General features: G+C 40.9%; 2 protein-coding genes across 10 annotated transcripts in view; one reads left to right on the forward strand and one right to left on the reverse strand.

The window, feature by feature from the left end:
* Positions 1 to 1249: 1249 nt before the first annotated feature.
* On the reverse strand, positions 1250 to 12958 carry MDH1 (malate dehydrogenase 1). The gene is made up of 9 exons (XM_039568548.1): positions 12853 to 12958; positions 7265 to 7363; positions 6871 to 6967; positions 5756 to 5931; positions 4294 to 4416; positions 4001 to 4177; positions 2771 to 2884; positions 2472 to 2561; positions 1250 to 2107 (listed from the first exon to the last, which is right to left on the reverse strand). The coding sequence occupies exons 1-9, from the start codon at positions 12853 to 12855 to the stop codon at positions 1982 to 1984; spliced, it is 1005 nt and encodes a 334-aa protein (XP_039424482.1). The 5' UTR covers positions 12856 to 12958; the 3' UTR covers positions 1250 to 1981.
* A 338-nt stretch (positions 12959 to 13296) lies between these two features.
* Positions 13297 to 19274, forward strand: part of LOC104696613 (WD repeat containing planar cell polarity effector) — a 148761-nt gene continuing 142783 nt past the window's right edge. For 7 of the 9 annotated variants that reach the window (XM_039568549.1, XM_039568553.1, XM_039568550.1 and 4 more), the window contains exons 1-2: positions 13297 to 13382; positions 15521 to 15602. The gene's annotated coding sequence lies outside the window, so the exon portion shown is untranslated. Of the gene's footprint in view, positions 13383 to 13434; positions 14257 to 14799; positions 15358 to 15520; positions 15603 to 19274 lie in introns of those variants that run through there. The other 2 variants (XM_019292817.2, XM_019292816.3) reach the window with 2 other exon arrangements.

Raw genomic sequence — 19274 nt, forward strand, 5'->3', positions numbered from 1 at the left:
GTCCTGAAAATACCTCATCAGTAACTGGAGAGTAACTTCCAATACAAGGAATATCCACCACGTGGTAGTTTGTAAGTAGCAGGATGATAAAGCATTTGGACCATGAGCAGATGAGAGATTTCCTGTTGAACTGGTTCATGGAAGTGTGGAGGGAACAGAAACAGTGCTTAAGACAGCCTGGAGTTACATGTCAGTGCAACTGTTAACTTGGGTTCAGTCTATCAGGAGAGAGAGATACTCTTATTCAAGTACTGAGATTAACTATGCAATTGTTCTGATAGAACAGTTAGTTAGAAGTATTACTTTACAAGAAGTGAGTTGTCTCCTGCAGAAGGCTGCTTTAAAATAGACATCAAAAAACCCTGAAGAGCCAGATCTTCCAGATTTTCTTTCTTAAAGCTTATTCCCTATATGGTGATGCCACAGTAGGTATGGCACAAAGCACACTGCACACCAGCAGCATTTATCATCCCCTATTTATGTTTATCAGGCCTGGATGTGCACTTTTTCCTTTACTTAGCCTTTTCATACCAAGTAACAGTGTGCAGTGGAGCCATCTCCTGTAATGTTCACTGCAAAACACCTCAATTTAAAATAAGATGTAGCATGATAATTACTGCAATGAATTCCTTTGATCCCTGAGCTGATGTTGAAATGAGATTTTACTGACTTTGCATGGAACACCAGAAGGCAGTCAACACATCAGCAGCTTTCCTTCCCTCCCTCATTTCTGCAGAAGTGCCCAAACTGTCATGAAAAGACAGATGTATGAAATTTTCTCCTGATAACTAAACTCTAAGAGGCTCAGAGGAATGAGAAAAACAGGGAAAAAATACAACTGTGTATACTTCCTGTCTATTCCTAAGACTGCAGAAATGTGTAAATTCTTGCAACAGCTGCTTCATAAGCATTCACGGCATTCACTCACCGTGCCCTGTCCCAGCTGTCCTGTGCTGCAGCACATTCCATTTTCTGAAATGCTTCTCTCCCCTTTCACCTCTATGTATAATAAGTCTCTGCTGCATCATTGTCACTGTACTTAATAGGTACAGTAATATTCTGAGAGCAGACTTATTTTTATGAATAAGCCTACTGATGTTTGCTGATTTATTTTATATTCTGGTTGGTAAATCCTCAAAGAAACCATTCAATTTGCTTATAATTCAGTTTAACCTTTCCTTTTCTGGTCAAAGAAGTTCTGTTTTTAATGAAAACAAACCAAAAAAGAAAGATGAGATGACTCCAGATATGACAGACCAAGATTTACTTTAGTACAAGGCAGTTCTATTAGAACAGGACAGACAATAACTCGGACAAAGGGAAATGCTAGTCATCATGAAAGCTTCTTAAAACTAGTTTCCCTCAGTTTCCTAAAATAGGCTTTCAGGGTTTTTTTTATCTTGTACTATCAAACTGTGTTAGTTACATAACTAAAACAAGCAAATAAAGCGCAACAGACTACTATTAGCCAATATCTGATTAAGCAACTTTTAATATTTTAACATTGTAAGCATAGCCAGAGTGAAGTGTATATACTTGAAGTCTGTCCAGTGATAGACTTGAGTCACTGAACTACTGGTGCAAGGAGAATTACTGGCATTCTAACTTCATTTTCAGTTAAGACAGAGGATGCTGAAGTAATCACGGACTAGGACGCATTCCAATAGTGCCAAATTCTAATCAAAACTCAGATTGTGCGTTGGTAGCCAAGGCTGAGGCAAACAATTATCCTGTACCATACACAGAAAGCAACTAGCATTGAACAGACAAAAAGTTTGGTCAACAAACTAGTTTTACTTCTTTAATAACATTTTGCTAATAACTCAAGAGGCACAACAGTACCAGTAAGCATATGAATTTTAAAATGCACAATGGCCACTGACAGTTGACTTGGATACAGTAATAGTGTTTGGTAGCAGACCTACAGACGGCTTTTCGATTCTTCCACTCTTAAATGATTTTGTATTTCCTCCTGACCTAGTCATGCACTGGAGAGGAATTCCACAGCAGTCTCCTTCTCTTCAGCTAATTCCTTAGCAGTAAGATCCATCTTCTCACGAGAAAAGTCATTAATAGGAAGACCCTCAACAAACTTCCAGGTCTTGTCCTGAGTGAAAACAAACAAATAAAAAGCCCTCCATGTAAGAACAGGCTCCATTCAGTCTGCATGAAAGAAACTTCGTGGCACAAGAACAAAGTTTATGGTCCTAAGAACCACATCAGGCAGCAGTTAATTTTATTTCAGATAAAGAATGCAACCAGCACCAGCTAGTCATGTCAGATTCTACTTGTCTACCAGCACTTAGCTGACACTCAAGTTAGCTTAACTTGGTTAATAAGAATCCTCTCTGTGAAAGACTGCTAAACCCTCACATTCCAGCAACTGCAGTCCCACACTGCTGTTAACAAGCTCCCATGACAGTTTAATAGGTCTTGCAGAAGATACATGGATTTAAATTCAGCCTAGTTACCTTGATCACAACAGGGAATGAATATAGCAAGTCTTCAGGAACACCGTAAGAATTGCCATCAGAAATGACTCCCATCGAAACAAATTCCCCCTGAAACCAGAAAAGAGACAGATACATTTTCATTGCTAGAAGCAAGCAAAATTTTCATCATTTTCAATATCCTTTATCTCCTATGACACAACTTACTCAGAAGAGGACAAGATTCTTTCCCCTGAACACACATACACTCAAGGTCAGCGAGGTGGGCACACAATCAAAGCATTAGGCAAACAAGCACTTACTCAAGAGCCACAGCTTACCGCAGGAGTGCCAAACCAGATGTCCCTCACATGATCACAGATAGCTTTGGCAGCTGACATAGCACTGGACAGCTTCCTGGCCTTAATAACAGCTGCTCCACGTTGCTGAACGGTCTGCAATTAAGAAAAAAACCAACCATAACTAAATTGTAAAGCAGCAAATCATGGCTTGGTCTACAGGCTGCTAGTAAATACCATCAAGAAAGACCATTGTATGTAATTATTTAATTTTATCAGTGAAGATGAAGCTCTTTCACTAAACAAACATGGCATACAATTCAGAAATACAATCTAGAAGAGTTTTGCCAACACAAGAATGTAACAGGATGTTTCAGAGGCTCATTCCTTAGCTTTACAGCTAGCTGACTTCCCTCATACCAACCAGATGTCTCAAGCTTTTCCCACCAGGAGATTTTGTGCATGTCAACAGTAACAGATGTCTTGAGCAACACAGTCAATTAAGGTCTTGTACTGAATACCAATGTGAAATACTTGGTGGTCTCAATCCTACAATACTTAATGCATACAATTCATTTAAATCCTGAAGAGTTGAATCTACCTCACCATACTCAAATTAATAGTTTTTAATTTTAATAGTTTTGGTAAAGCTTTATTCATCTAGGGCTTTAGTAACCCATTTCCCTCCATATTCCGCTTAGGTAGCCTGTGCTCTCGATCTATTAATACCACTACTTTGTTTTACTAACCTACATTATTATTTATTACCACCCTAAGACATTTGCAGGCATTTGCTAGATTCAGATTCCTTTTAAGAAATGATGCTGATGATGCCACAGATTAAGAACTGGAAAGTGTGTGTGTGTGTGTGTGTGTGCACATGCATGAGCAGGGAAAGAGTTGCTGGCCTTTTCTGGTGGGTGGGAAACAGCAAATGGATCATCCCACTTCATCTACAAAACTACCCCAAAAAGTCACCACAGTGAAATGGCAATGGTGCTTCTGTGTCACACAAGTTTCACCAGAGCTGTGATCAAAACTCTTTGCTGAATCATTTTAGCATTCCAACTGGATTTTTCTAGCAGGGTTTACATAGGCTTTCCTGCCTTGAATTTTACAACAGCAAATAACTGATAGCAACAAGATACCTGAAGATAGCTTATTCTAGTGAGAGAAAAGAGCTGCTTCACTAAGTCAATCAGTTACATTGTGAGCTTAGGAGAAATCAGACGGACAGAATGACCATTAAAAAAAAAAAAAGAGGTATCTTACCAGGATAAAGTCTCCCTTCAGCCAGCTGTCATCTTTTATAGCTTCATAGACTCCAACTTCCTTTCCTTTCACATTTACCTTCGCATGGTTAACATCTGGATATTGAGTGGAGGAGTGGTTGCCCCAGATGATTACATTCTTCACATCATTAGCAGTCACACCAAGTTTCAGAGCAATCTAATTGGAAATTAAAGATGTCCATTGCATTGACTTCAGCTTCTCAATTCACAGGCTTCTTTGAAAGCATTGCTCTGTTTGTATTTAGCAGAGATAACAGAATAGGCCCTTTTTACCTGAGATTTGGCTCTGTTGTGATCCAAACGAGTTAAGCAGCTGAAATTTTCCTTTGGTATGGATGGGGCTGACTTTGATGCAATCAGGCAGTTAGTATTTGCTGGATTCCCAACAACCACAACCTAAAAATGAAAAAACGAAAGATGAAGTAGGTATTGCTGCAAAACAACTCCCTCCAGTGAAATACATTGCTTGGCCTTCAAAGAAGCTATATAAAAGTAAAGTTTTCTAATCTCTTGGTTGTCTTCAACAAGATTGTTTTCTTAGTGCATCAGTCATAGTCACCCAATTTTCTGTAACTGCACAGAAAAATATTTTCCAGGTAGGTATTTTCTTTAACTTGACATCCAATGTGAAAGGGAACCAGACTTCTAGGGAGATCTACTGTACACTGATCTACAGCCTGGCTTCAAACCTCATGCTACCAGATACAGGGAAAGACAGACATGTGCACACTTTTCACCAACCACTTTTAAACACTTTCTGGACTGGCTGCCACTGCTTTATATAATTGCTTCATAATTAAGAATGCCAGAACAGTTACTTATCTTGATGTTCATAGGCAGTTAGAAGTAAAATACTGCCTCAACTCAGATCAATTTATTACTATGCAAAACTGATTTTTATTCATCCTTCATTTGTGCCTCCAATGCCTTATGTCAAGCTCCATATACTCTAAATCACACAAGCTGATCTGCAAACCTCTCTTTGTATTTCCCCTTTTGAAAGTGAGTTCAGTAAATTTTCCACTACTCTGCAATAGTTATACTGAAAGTTTTTATTCCAACTGTAAAGAAGCAAACACATCTTCAGAAGCAGTAGGAAGTTCATCAGCAGAGGAAGCAGACATTAAAAAGTCAGTTACAAAGCACAGTCGGAGTCTGGGTCTGAGATTAAGAGCAGTGGGAGAGCAGCCACATGATCCCATTAACTGTGCTGAAGGAATCTGAGAGAGAACAATTAAAATCTTCCAATGCTCCAAAGAATAAGATGCAAACAACCTAAATAAAGCTGATTTTTGTGCAATTGTAATTCCATATTGATACTGAAGTTAAGGGTCATTATGGTAAAGGACACAGATGGATATGAAGTAGGCAGCTGCATGTAGATAATTCAGTTCTCCCAGAGAAGAGAGGTAATGACCAAAAGACTGCTTTTTTTTTTAAATACAGTTTTATGGGGTTGTTTTTCAAATTGGAGGTTCAGCAGTTCAGGGTATGTGTGGAATACAGCAATACAATGTAAGACCCACCTTTTTCACCATAGAAATTAATGACTAAATCAATCCACCTATTTAACATTCTGTTTCTTATCTAGCCTTGACTGTGGTCTATTTTCCAGGGCATAAGGAAAGGAAAGCCTGCACTGAACAGGCTCCTGCTTGTGCAATATTCTTATACAAAGCATCCAAATCTCTACATAACAGAGAATTAATGTTTTAAATTCAGTTCCTATATTCACCTTGACAGTCTTTTTGGCATACTTGTCCAAGGCTGCACCCTGAGACTTGAAAATTTTCACATTTGCTTTGAGTAAATCCTTCCTCTCCATGCCCTCTCTCCTTGGCATGGAGCCAACCAGAATTGCTATGTCAAGATCTTTGAATGCAACTTCCTCCTTGTCTGTTGGAATGACCTCTAAAAAAAAAAAGGAAAGGGGGAAAATAACTCAGCAAGATAAATATTCATGGCGTAGTGTTAACGGGAATATTCTTTTGTCCATAAACAGTATATAATCTAATCTGACAATAGCACCACCTTCCCCTTCCAAAACCACCAAGTATAGTCATTTGGCCCTACCTCCACAGATTAACTACTTGCCAGTAAATGGGCTTTACATACAAATATTTATCTAAAGTGGAAAACACAGGAGAAATCTATGAAAAAGATACATTTCATGTGCCTCTATCCAAAAATGTATATATAAGTACATATGCTTTTCTTCACTTTTACAATAAAATTTCAGTGGCAAGTACCAACACAATTTAAGTTTTCCTGCCCCTTTCACAATTCAAAGCAAAGAAGGTTTGATTTGTACAAGAGCTGGTACCTACATACTTTTTTTGTCACGTGTTACAGTAATTACACTAACACCTACTTGCTCCCTTTCTTCTGCTTGTTTAAACTATCAGAACTCAGCTTGTTTACATGGCTTGAGGAGTGATTTTTTATTTTGTGTCCTTATACAGAAGATACTTGTAAGACTAAATTAGTTTATTTTTTTAAATTTAGCAATAAATATTATATATATATAAATAATATATTATTTATTTCACAGCTGGGCTAGAATACAATGCACATATGCACAAGTATCTGACAATTTCATGTCCAGGCTGAAACCCCAGGATTAGATGACATAAACCCAGGTATCTGCACTGGCAGTTCTGTTCAAAAAGGCTATACAATGTCATTCTTCCTAGCTTACAGGCTAAGTTAAATTGATTATATTCCACAAAATACAAAACCAAGGAAGGTTCATCCAAGATTTTCTTCTGCCTAACTTCCTGCCAGGGACTCATAAATGCAAGAATTGTACTGCAGCATCTTGTAGGTATGAGAAAAAATTGTTTTGGCCACCTCTGAGCAGCGGCAGAGCACAGTCCTGCAGCTCCATCACCACACCTTCCAATACCGTCATCATAGGGGTGATGTCCAGCAGCACAAGAATAAGAGGCTAGAAAGAAAGAAAAGGTTTAGTGCAAGCTGGGCACAATCTGCTTTGAAAATGAATTTGTCTTGTACTTGGCTGTTACCTCGTGCAAGATTTAAAACCCATTTGCAGAAAACAAACAACTTCAGCACAGCCACCAATTGAAAACTGGCGTAACAGAGCAGGACTCCCATTTTCCCCACTTAAAGAAGAAATTACTTGCATATTGGTAAACCATTCTGAGTGTCTATGAGGAAACTAGTGTCAGGCACTGCAGTTCTGACAGTCATTTATTCCCGTGCAATTCAGTGTGAGAGTTACCTGGTCTTTGCCGAAGACATCGCCCTTGGCAATGCTGTAGAGGAGGGAGTAAGCAATCTGCCCAGCAGCTCCAGTCACCAGCACTCTGACAGGTTCACCCTGCAGACAAGGAAATGACACAGCCTCATCCACAGCTCCACACCTCAGCCTCACACTTGTTAAAAATTAAGTTATTGCAGCAATAACGTTATGATTATTTAACCTGGATGAAAGCATGTGCCTAAAGGCGGATCAGCCCCAGCTCCTGGGATCACATTTCTGATTCTGCTAGAACCACCAGCAATTTCTCTGCTTGCTTTTACAGAAACAGACCAGAATTGCACAAACAACCTCAAGAATTGCTCCTGGAAAACTAGCAAAATGCCAGGAATAACAATGGATTTGAAAAACTTTGCATTCCCTTTAACAACATTGCCTTGTTAATGTAAGACAATACAGCATACACCCACCCATTCATACTTGAAATTTACTACAGAAATTTTATGAGATGTGACACTTGACTGGTTTTTAGATTCTTTCAATTTTGAGGGCTGTTCCTGTTAAGTATTTTGAACGCTTATTTGCAACCAAAGACTTATTAAATGCCAGAAACCAAAGAATCTAGTGGACTTAAAACTACTGCCTCACTAAACTGTTAGGCAGCAATTTAACTAATCCACAGACAAAAGCTACATTATGAACAAATACAGACACTACTATCCGTAATACAACCGCCTATTGTCAAACTGACCCAAAACTCCAAAAGACTAGGATAAGACTGCCAAAATGCTACTATATTGCAAATAAGAAGGGAAAAATTACTTGCCCCATAGCAAAACGCCACTTTGTTAAGCAGAATCAGGACTTGGAGAAATCCAGAGGTTATTCAACATTGCAAATTAAAGGCTGAAAGAGTTTGGCTTATTCAGTCTGGAGAAGAGAAGGTTCCAGGGAGACCTTATGGTGGCTTTTCAGTACTCAAAGGGGACTTATAAAAAAGATTAGAGCAAACTTTTTAGGAGGGCCCATTATGAAGTGACAGGGGGCAATAGTTTGAAATTAAAAGAGGTCAGATTTAGATAAGAAAGAAATACTTTACAATGAGGGTGGTGAAACAGTGGCACAGATTATCCAGATTAAGTGGTGGTTGCCCCACCCCTGGAAACATTCAAGGTCAAGTTGGACAGGGCTCTGAACAACGTGGTCTTGTTGAAGATGTCCCTGCTAAATGCAGGGGGGTGGACCACTAACCTTTAAAAGCTTGTTCAAACCCAAAGCGTTCCATGATTCTATCAAAATGGAACACGCGCTAAAGGACATTCATAACTCAGTATTTTGTAAGCCTGTTATTTGTATTTCCCTTTTTCCCTAGAGGCAATAGGGCTGGGGCAGATTGCGCTAGGACAGGAACAAGCAGACTGACCAGCCTGCTGGAATGCCAGGCCTGCTTTTTCAGATAATTAAAAGATGATCATTTGAGATACAGACAAAACACCAGGCATAACTGAATGTGAAAGAAGTGATTTAATTGCACTCTGGGCTACATTACGAAAAGCCTAAGCTGCAGAGCAAAGACAGGCCTTGCACTCAGTGCTGGTGATGTTGCAGATGGAATACTGAGTCCAGTTCTGGCAACCTGAGTTCATGGTCTGCAAGATGAGGCTGAGGGTGCTAGACATAGACTGGAAAGGTAGAGGATAAGGGGGTATCTAACAGCAGCCCACTACACCTTCACAGAGTGTTACAAAAATAACATTGCACCCAACACCTCTCAGCAGTGGCAGAACGGGCTGCAACAGCTACAAATCAGGAGAAAAACTCTGGATTGTGTGGTACTGCTACAGCAGAACAGGGTACCCAGAGAGCCTGCATAACCTTCACTCCTGGCAGCCGTCGAGACCCAGACCAAAACACCTATGACTTGATCTATCAGTGGCAAAAGTCTTGCTGTCAGGCTGCACTGGACAACCTCCAGACATGGAGCAAGAAAGAGGGCAGACTCTATGACCTCTACAGATCCTTTCCAACCAGCATTCCTCTCACTGATATTTATAGGAAAACCATGTGGGACTCTGAGTGTATTCTCCCTGCAGAAGTGACCAGCCAAGCACAGCTGCATCACGCTAGTGTTAGATACTTAAAAAAATGCAGCCACTTACCCCATTTTATCACATAGTACATAACACCAGAGCATACATGAGGAAGTTAAACTACTGAACTTGCAGATTTAGACCTGGCCTTCATTACAGGAATGATCTTTTAAATATCTCGTTACATGATTGCCCGTTACACGGTGTGGAAGTGCATTATTTTCTTTTGAACTTGTCCTGCTATGAGTCACACCCCTCCAACTTCATCGAAACTCCACTATGAGGGGGAAGGAGAGCAGACAATCAATTCTTGCTGGTTTAAATCTCAAAACTAGTTCTGGTACTCTACTCTTGAGCAGGGAAATGTACCATAACATCTGAATGATGATGAGAAGCATGGATTAAGATGCGTATTAAATTTTAAAGCCAACTTTTCAGCATGTTTCTAAGAAGAATCTACATTTTATTTATATAAATGGAACAACACTCTTTTAAGGCAGCTAACCACACTACTTAGTAAAATAAGTACTGGAAAGTTACAGGGCTGCAAAACCTTGGCCTTGCAAAATCCCCATCATATAAAAAGTGATCCCGTGCTAAGCTATTCCAGAACTCACACAAGTAGCAGGAGAACGCGTTTTCTTTATATTATAGGGGATCTGAAATCAATTGTGAATTGATTTCTGAATTTCCAGTGAACAGAAGAAAGATTTTAAAGGCTCTTTCTTCTAAAGTAGTGTCACAAAAGGGGGAAAGGAAAAGAGACTTTTTTTTCCATTCTGTGAACTTTGTAAGTCAGTCTGATTTAAACACAAAAAATGCCAACCTACCTACTAGCATTATGGTGAGTGTTCAGCATAACAACAGGAGACGGAGGGAGTAGAAGATAAAAAGGTAAGAGATAGGACTACTTATTATTTTTTTACTGAGACAAATTTAGCAAACAGCCTCTAAAAAAAACCCCAAACCTTCAATCATGACTCAGCTCCACCTTCTCAACATAATTATGTTTGCTTACCACCATCCTTCCTCTTGTCCCCCATTTGGGGCTGGAGGAGGAAAAAACATAAGCTAAAATAAAGTGAGGAGTGCTGCCTACTTGTTTTTCCTCTTCAAACCTTCAGTACATTGGATTCAGTACATTTCCCAGACCCTCTTAACCCTGCACCAGTTGTGAGCATTTAGCATCCAAGAAACTTTCATGTTCTCTCTTAAATCCAGTAGCTAGATTAACAAAGCAAAAATGTTGTGCTTCTTACAAAATGTAGGTAACTCTCACCATAAAACCTTACATCTCATATTAAAATTGGTGTCACTGAGTGTCTGAGGCTACTTTTAGAGAAATGAGAAGCTCCCCAATAGAAGTTGTAGGTTCCGGACATTCATCTCCAGGCGCTTTAACCCGTGACTTGGCTCCTGCAAGTCCTTCATGCTGTGGCAACTACAGGGGTGACCTTTAATCACTCTCAGGTATACAGGAACTAGAGGACAAATTAAGCAACAACTAACTGAACTATTTTGTTCCAAAGCCTTCCCTACTCCACATTCAACCGATGTATAATTGAAGCACTTCAGGAAAATAAAAGAGTAGCAAAAGAAACGATGAGAAAAAAAAAAGGATGAGGAAAAAAAAAAAAAACATCAATCCCCAGGTATCCTTCTTCATCTAAGCCAGCAAATGTAGGATTTCTCCCCCTCCTAAACTATCACAGATAAAAGCAAAGCCTCCAATATCAAGTGAGGAAGTCGCGGTCTTAACACCCTCCGCACACACCCTGGTTTAAGAACTCAGTGCCTCAGTTATATCTGTGATTATAGCTGATAGCAGCAGACCTAAAATATTAGCGCCATACCCGCAAACAGCACTGCACTGCAAAACTGATTCAGGAGGTTACAAAGGTAAATAAAAGATAACTCACAACCTATCAAATGTTGTGACAGGAACATCGTGACTGCACAAGTGATAGACTTTGCATTGCTAATTACAGATATGAGAGACCGCTACAAAAATTATTGCTGATAAACTTGTCTATAAAATACTATCAGCTTAACATTATTTCTGAATATTATAGCCAACTAAGCTATCCCACCTTGTTTTACAAGAATGATTTAATCATTAAAATAAATTTTTATCTCTTCCAAAGTCTAGAGTCTGCCTAATAAACTTTCCCTTTGCTCTCCCTTCTTTAGAAGGGAGATATGGTGACAATAAACACGTTTGGAAATGTACTAGAAAGTATCAGCAAGGCAGCCGTGCACTTGAAGAACAGCACCAGTGCTGCGGTTCAGAGACCAAAGCAATTCCAAAGGTACTCCTTCCTTAAGAAATGACCTTGACACAGGTTCCCCTGAAAAACTTTTTCCATTTCATCGAGCTAATGGTGGTTGCATTGATAGACAGATGATTTTATTTCAGAAATTTAAAGCCTCTGCCCAACACCACATGCATAATTTGAACAGCAAAGGCAAGATAAAAACAGTGACATTCTGAAAAGTCTGGACATCAAAAGGAGTTATAACCAACAGCTATAACTCTGTGAAACCAGCCTATTAATGTCATCAATGTTTTGTGCTTTGAAAGCTCAAATACAAACTAAAACTTGCTGCCATGTTGTCACTCCCATAAATCCATATTTTAAATAGAAAGAGTGGAAAAGTAGGATAAAGTTTACAGATTTTGGTATTTTTTAGGGTACAGCTGAAATAAGCCACGTTTCAGAGCATGCAAGCATCCTTTCGGTAGCAAAATACTAAAAGCGAAGTTTTGAATAACAGGGTATTGAGTCCAGAAAAACACAGAGATATTTTCATGCCTAGAAAGGAAAGCAAGGTCTCCGTGCAGGTTTGTCTATCTATGTATACATCCTGCAGAAAAGCAAAGCACTGCAGTTCACCTGTGTAACCTCACGGCAGAACTACAAGGATTCCTTGACAATCTGGAGAGTCTGAACAAACAGCTGGATTTCCGACAGCAAGCAGGGATGAACCAATAAAGCCATTTCACAAGCACTTTCCCTTGAGCTAACACAGAAGCGCACCAAAACCTTTCACGCCTCATGAACGAAGGCGCTGGCAGCCCTCATCTCCCGAAGGCAATGCCGCCAACCGCGGCGCCGGGAAAAGGCGCGATTACCCCTCTGGAGTGCCAGCCCCAGGATAGGGAGGTTCACTGCGTTCCGACGGGGGCACATCCCGACCTCCCCCGCACGGCCCTGGGGAGAGGCAGAGCCGCCGCCAGGCCGGCACCGACCCCACGTCCCCGCCTGGAAGGTCACCGCGGCGAGGCCTCCGCGGGAGCTGCGGTGAGCCCTGAGGCGCCGCCAAGCCCGGCTCCTCCGGGTGCCACGACCACTTCTAGGTCACCCCTGCCCCCCACTCCCCGGGCCCTCCCAGGAGCAGCGCGGCCAGACGGGGAGGGCGACGCCTTTTCGGGGTCACCTCCGGCCTGCCGAAGCCCGCTGCCCCGACCTGAAGAACCCGAGGGGAGGGGTACCGCAGCGGGCCGGGCGCGGTACCGACCATGTCTGCGGGAGCGGCAGATCCTGCTATTCGAGGTCACCTCTGCGGCGCGACTGCGGCCGTGGCAGCGCTGCGCCGAGGTGCCGTGGGAGGGCGGGGCGCGCGGCCGCACGCGGCCGCCTGGGGGCTGTTAGTCGCGACTGCCACCGGCCAGCGCTGCTCTGCTGCCGGAAGAACTACAACTCCCAGCGTGCTCGGGGGCAGCGCGCCACGCCCTCCCGCGCCATTAGCGGTTGCCGCTCCCCGCTCGCCCCCATTCATTGAAGAGCCCCGCAATGCTGGAGGGGTTAGGCCGTTAGGGGGCGCTGCGCGGATCCCTTCGCTGCGCGTGCGCGCTGTGGGGGGGGCGGGGGCTGCGGCAGCTCGGCTTCTCGGACCGCGCCGTGCGCGCTCGGCGGCGAGGATGCGGGGGGGGGGGGGCGGTGGCGGCGCATGCGCAGGGAGTGGCGCGCGCGGTTGCTGCGGGTGACGCGCGGGACAGGCCCCGGTGGCGCCGCTCCTGCGCCCGCCCCGCGAACTCGGAGCGCTCGGTGGGTGCGAGTGCGCGGCCGGGCCCTGCCCTGCCCTGCCCTGCCGGGCATCCCGGAGCCGCCCGCAGCCGCGAGCCCGGGGCGGGCAGAGCGTTCCCCTCGCGTTTCCCGCGCGTTTCCCTCCTCCCCGGCCTGTGGGGAGCTGCCGGCGCGTCCCGGCGCTCCAGCGCCTTGCCCTGGTGTGCGTCACACTTCATGAAATCCTGCCATTCTGTTGCTTGGTCCTTTTCTTTTTATTTTCAGGGAAAGCTGAGAGGTTGCCTGTGCTATTCCGCTGGTAGAACTGTGTGGCTGAACTAGCGACCTCTTGTACAAAAATAAAGCTGCTCGTTTACTTGTATTTCGAATTGTTGAGTGAAGTAAATTCCTTTGGTCTGGCTGACAGGGAGGCTGGTACTGGCATAAATACATCAGCAAAATACAGCTTCATAAACTGTGTTGTTAGGGTGTAAAAGAATGTCTTGGATAGCACGGCTGATTTTTCTTTTCCCTCCGATCCGGACAGGATTCCTTATTAGGTTAGTCTTTAGTGAAGTCTTACTTGTCCCGGTATTTTTCTGCAGGATTAGTTTTAAATCTTACTCTAGTCCTTAGGAGTAGTAGTATTTTTTTTTTTTTTTTAACAATCTAAGCAGCATGTGTACTTAGGAAATTTCTTCTTCTGTCCCGCGACAGAAAAAAGGAAGTTACTCCTTGAGGGCAGTGGGTGTAAAATGTAAATATTGATGCTTATCACGCAAAGTGTTCTCATTTCAGTGAGTCTTGTTGTCAGTCGTGCTCATGCCACAGCTCAGAGCGTCCCGTGCCTTGAACGAGTCTTTGAGCACCTGACAGCTCCTGCTGTACGGCAAACTGCAGGGGCAGAGTGGAGGAGGTACAGTAGCACTGGGTTCGTTTAAAATGTCGAGTATACCGAGTTATATCGGTTAATAACCATACGTTTTTAATATGAATGAAGACTGTACCCAAGTTCCCTTCTGGGGATGAGTTTGAAAGCCAAATAGCTGCAAGCAGAGCTGAGGGCTGGCTTGCTGTGAAGTGTAGGGAAGCTTGGTAAGGAGGAGGGAGCTTGTTTAACACAGTCAGAGTTTTCCAGAGTGTCCTAAGATGCTTTACCCTGGTGACCCTTAACCTTCTCTGCACCTGGACGTTGTACAGACTTAATTAACACTATTTAAGATTGTTTAAGATTTAAATATACACAAAACCTGATATGGACCCACATAAGGTAATTTCCACTGACCATAATTGGTTCAGCGTAAATTGATTTCTTATCAATTTTCAGCTAAATCAATGTTAGCAGGCTGTAAACTGATTTATCTGTGTCAGCATAGCAGATTGTATTGATTTAATGGATTTCAGTTAAGAGCTTAACTTGAAACTTTCAAACTTTCTTCTATAGGTGTGACTCTTCTTATTCTTTTCTGCCCAAGCTTGTGCTCCTTGAATTATTTGCTGTCGGAGATAACAACAAATCTTGTTACTTTGTGTTGAAAGTGATTTGTTGTGATTCAAAGCCGTGTGTAAATGTTTTTGTTTGTCAGAAGCATGTTTATCACTGTATTTTCAATCCCAGTATAATTAGTCTGAGGTGGACTGAACTGTCATCTGTGCTGATTTAACTAAAGATACTGTAAAATGTTGCCTCTTATGAATGTGGTGTAATTTTTAAAGTCAGCAAAACTTAACAATTCTAGTATTTCCTTCCTAAATTTTGTTTCTACTTGTTAAGCTTTAAAGTTTTCCAAGCAAAATTTAAATGTAGTTTCAAAAAATTTTCTTTAATGCTTCCCAATGTTTCATTAGTATGAGTCTTTCGTGTAGCACTGTTAGCCAAAAGGCTGCATAAATAGAAACATTGTGTGCGAATGAAGTAATGGAAATTTAGTGTGCATGTGAATTGGGCTCTTGGCTAACTCTTCAAATACACTTTGCAATTTTTGCACTCAAAAGATACTGAATTACGTGGAAATCGGTAATTAAACAACACACTGAAGTATTAAGATGTTTTAATCTCCTTTTTCTGGGGATTAAGTATTATATTTCAAGGCAACTAGTAGTTTTGATGAGTAGTCTGCCAGAATTATCTCCTCATTTTTTTTTTTAATATTTTAAAATGAATTATTCTCTGTTAACAGCTGGCTGTGTTCTTTTACTGTATTTTGGATGGGATTTTCTTTTACTTCATTGCCACCTATAGAAACTGATGAATATTTTTAGGTAAGTTTTTACACTTAATTTTCAATAATTTGTGAAGTTTTCTTTTTATCATCCTCTCTATGTCTAGTACAGGTTTTTTACTTACATTTACTTGCATTTACTTAGAATTGTTACCAAGTCATGTCTCTTGTAGTTAAGTGTGTGATATAATTAACATTTAAAATGCACAAGACTATGTAAGAAAGATTAACTATATAATGGCCAGGTTCAATCCTAGAAATGCCAGAATTGAAATAGTTGTCTAAATCTCTTCTGGATTATGGTCCAAGGGAATAATAGTAAGAGATTTTTCAGAAATAAAGTAAAATGTTGCAAAAAAATACTGAAATAGAATTAAGAGGATCAAAAGTTATTTGTGAAGTATGTGAGAAATCTATAATAGAATTAAAAAAAGATAAAGATATAGATATGAGCAAGAACTATTAAAATAGTAATTTAGAAAATTAATATGGGGTTGGGGGTTTTTTTTATTCCTAGTGCTGATGTCCAAAACATAACTTTTCACCATTCATTTCTAAACTTCAGTCGTGTAATACTGCATGGACATTACATGTCATGAAGAAACTGATCTATAAATTCCATTTATAATCCCAGTTTTCTTTTTGCTGTGGTGAAACCTTTCTTTCTAAAGGAGAAATTTTACTTTCCGTGTAACTGGTTTAATTTTTTCTGATGGCTTATTCTTTATTTCTTAATGGTTTAGTTGGTTTTTAAATTAAAGTTGGGTAATTAATCATTAATTGATTTCTGCAACCTTCAGCATGTTTTTAATAGGTAGCTAGGATGCAATAACACATCCTGTACTCATGTGCCTGCTGCCTATGAAGAGACACAAATGATGTATAGCTTGCTTGTAATATGTAATAGTAATCTTTATGAACTATTCATGAGTCAAATCTTAATAAAAATTGTGAACAGAAAGTTCTTTTTTATTTGTTTTTCCTAAGTAGGTTGATAGTTCAAGCAGATATTGTAGGTTTGGCAGCGGACACTGAGAGTTCAGGCCTCCTCTGGTGTGGGTGCATGGTCAGATCTGAGGTGGGTGGTCTGGTGAGCAAAAGAGCTCAGGGCTCCATCACTGACCAGAGGGGGTGGTGGCTCAGTGGCTTCATAATGGCACTCCCAAAGCTGAGGGACCCTGGAAGATCTCTCATCATCTACCACCTGAGCACCTCTTCTGGAGGGTTTTCTTCTCACAGTTGTTGCAAGGTCCAGGATATAGAGAATCCCTGTTTGAAAACAAAGCCAAACAAAACCAACCCACAAACCAAACAACCACAATGGGCACGCACGCTCGGCACAAAGACTTCGGCATATTGGCTGTAAATTCAGCAAAGTTATCTCTGAATTATTGCAGAGAACAGAATTCCTGGTGCATGAGAAGTAGCATTACTGGGTTCTTCTGCCTTAACACAAATATTTCTCTTGGTTGAACAGCAGTGTGTGGGTTTTCTAGTCACTAATGTGGCTGTGTGGAGGAGAAGAGGCAGGCTGGTATTCTGAAGAAGAGATGACCTGTGTAACAATGCAAGTTCTACCAAAGCAAACCTTGTACTCTTAAAGTTAATTTGTTGCAACATTAAAAGAAACCCAACCTGAACACCACCGCCCCTTCCTCCCACTAGATGTAAACATTAAGCTGATGTCTTCGTGAGTTTTTTAAATGAGGTGAGCATTTAGTCAAATGGGGAAACAGCTCCTACTGAAAAGAAATGTTTGCTTTTTTCTCTCATAGGACTTTCTTTTGCATTTGTTCATTATAACCTGATAATCAAGTAATACATTTTGAACAAGAAGTTAGCAACCATAACGATGACTTTCCATTTTCTAGGCTCAGCACAGAGGGGTGAATCCATCTGCTTCCTTTATCCATCCTTTCCATGTCAAAATGACTGATGAATGCTCTTCCAAGCCAAATCTCTTGCATAATTACAAGAGTTTTTCTTGTTAGGCTTATTTCTATGAATTATGGTCTCATAGTTTGCTTAAAATATTTCAGCTTGTTTTACAACATCCAGGTGAATTTGTTTCTGTACTTTCACAGAACTAAGTGCTTAATAACTGCCACTATACAGACTAAATTTTTCTCCTTTTCTTTTCCCCAAGAATTGAATACTGTTTCAAAGAAAATATCCCTAGAAATACGTGGGGAAGGAGAGTGATGTGTTATGGTGTTGAGTTTTTTGAAGTTAATTGTATAAAATATAATTCTGTACAGAAGGAAAGTACTGAAAAATTTTTATCTTAATGGCATTATTCACGTGTGAAACATAACTTTCAAACATGAATTTATCAGTAATAAGTGTAAGAGGCAACTAAACACTTTGTTTCCTGTGTGGAGGTTTTTCTGCATGTTTAACAGATTCATTTTGGTATCTGGCCTGCTTTTGGAAACCTTATCCAAACTGATTTTTAGGCAGCAGCAAGAGTCTATGGGTGGCTTTAGTAGCATATATGCTTATAGTACTGACCATATTCAGTGTCTGCTGATATTTGAGTAAAGAATGGATAAAGAAAATTTCTTCTTTCTGCTCACATAAACACAAGTACACTCTGCACATGCCTGTATTCATTCAGTTGCACACTGCAGGGCTAAACTACCCCATCTCTGAATAAAAGTGTAGGCCCCTGATTCGAGCTGTGTGGACTCCATTGGCCATACCAGTGCTGCATAACTTGGAGTTTCCTGTTTCTCAAAAACAGGCATGCACATATTTTTTTGTTGTTTTTTTTAGTTCAGTGTTGACAAGGGTTGTGTTGGAACCCATGAGAACGGTCCTCAGGTTCATGCTCTAAGAAAATGTTTGAAACTTTTGGACCTGTCCTGAAGTCCTTTAGAATTGTCCTGTCAGGCTGGGATGGTGTTGAGGAATTAGTTAATTTGAACTCAGGGTAGTCCTAATGTCTGAAGCAGCTTTCCAAGCCATTCTGAGCGGGGTTAGCAGGCTTCCTGGAAGAGAGAGCTAAGGAGTGGGTCTGCATGTTCCCAGTATGAATGAGAAGGGAACCATGGCCATGGAAAATTGGGAAATTGACTGCTTATATCATGACACAAATGATGGAAAGGTGCTGCATCTTTGGATGAAGGAGGCTTCTCCATGAAGAAATCAAGCAACAGGAATCATGATTATAGTTAGTGTTTTTCTAGTTTCTTTTTAGAATGATACAACTATGCCTTTTTGCTCAATTTGCCATCTACCCTTACCTGTAAAGAGTAGCCATGGTAAAGCACTAACACAGGTATGATGAAAAATATTGGACCTTAATTGGATAAAAGCCTTTTGAATGTTTTGAGTCCTATTGGAAAGGTGTTACTCTTGCCAATATAGTGGAATATATACTTTTAATAACTCGTGTGCGTTTGTTTCATGACCAGTAATCCCATTTATTTACAGTAATGGGCCAGATACTGTTTTTCGAGTTGCTTGCTGTCTGACTTGGGAGAATATAAAATATTTCTCTGAAATGGCCTTTTCCTTTTATAGCTGCCTGACATCTAGGGTCTGGCCTCAGTGTATATTAGGCAAGGGAGTTAGAAATACACCACAGTTAAATTACGGGTTTGCATCTCCAGGTGGTGCGTGAATTCATGGTTGAAGACTGAAGAAATTAATTTTGCTAAAGCAAGAAACAACAGGACATTAAGCTACTATGCCAGCTTTAGATGTACGC

This window comes from Corvus cornix, chromosome 3, assembly GCF_000738735.6.
Source record: "Corvus cornix cornix isolate S_Up_H32 chromosome 3, ASM73873v5, whole genome shotgun sequence".
NCBI classification, from domain to species: Eukaryota; Metazoa; Chordata; class Aves; order Passeriformes; family Corvidae; genus Corvus; species Corvus cornix.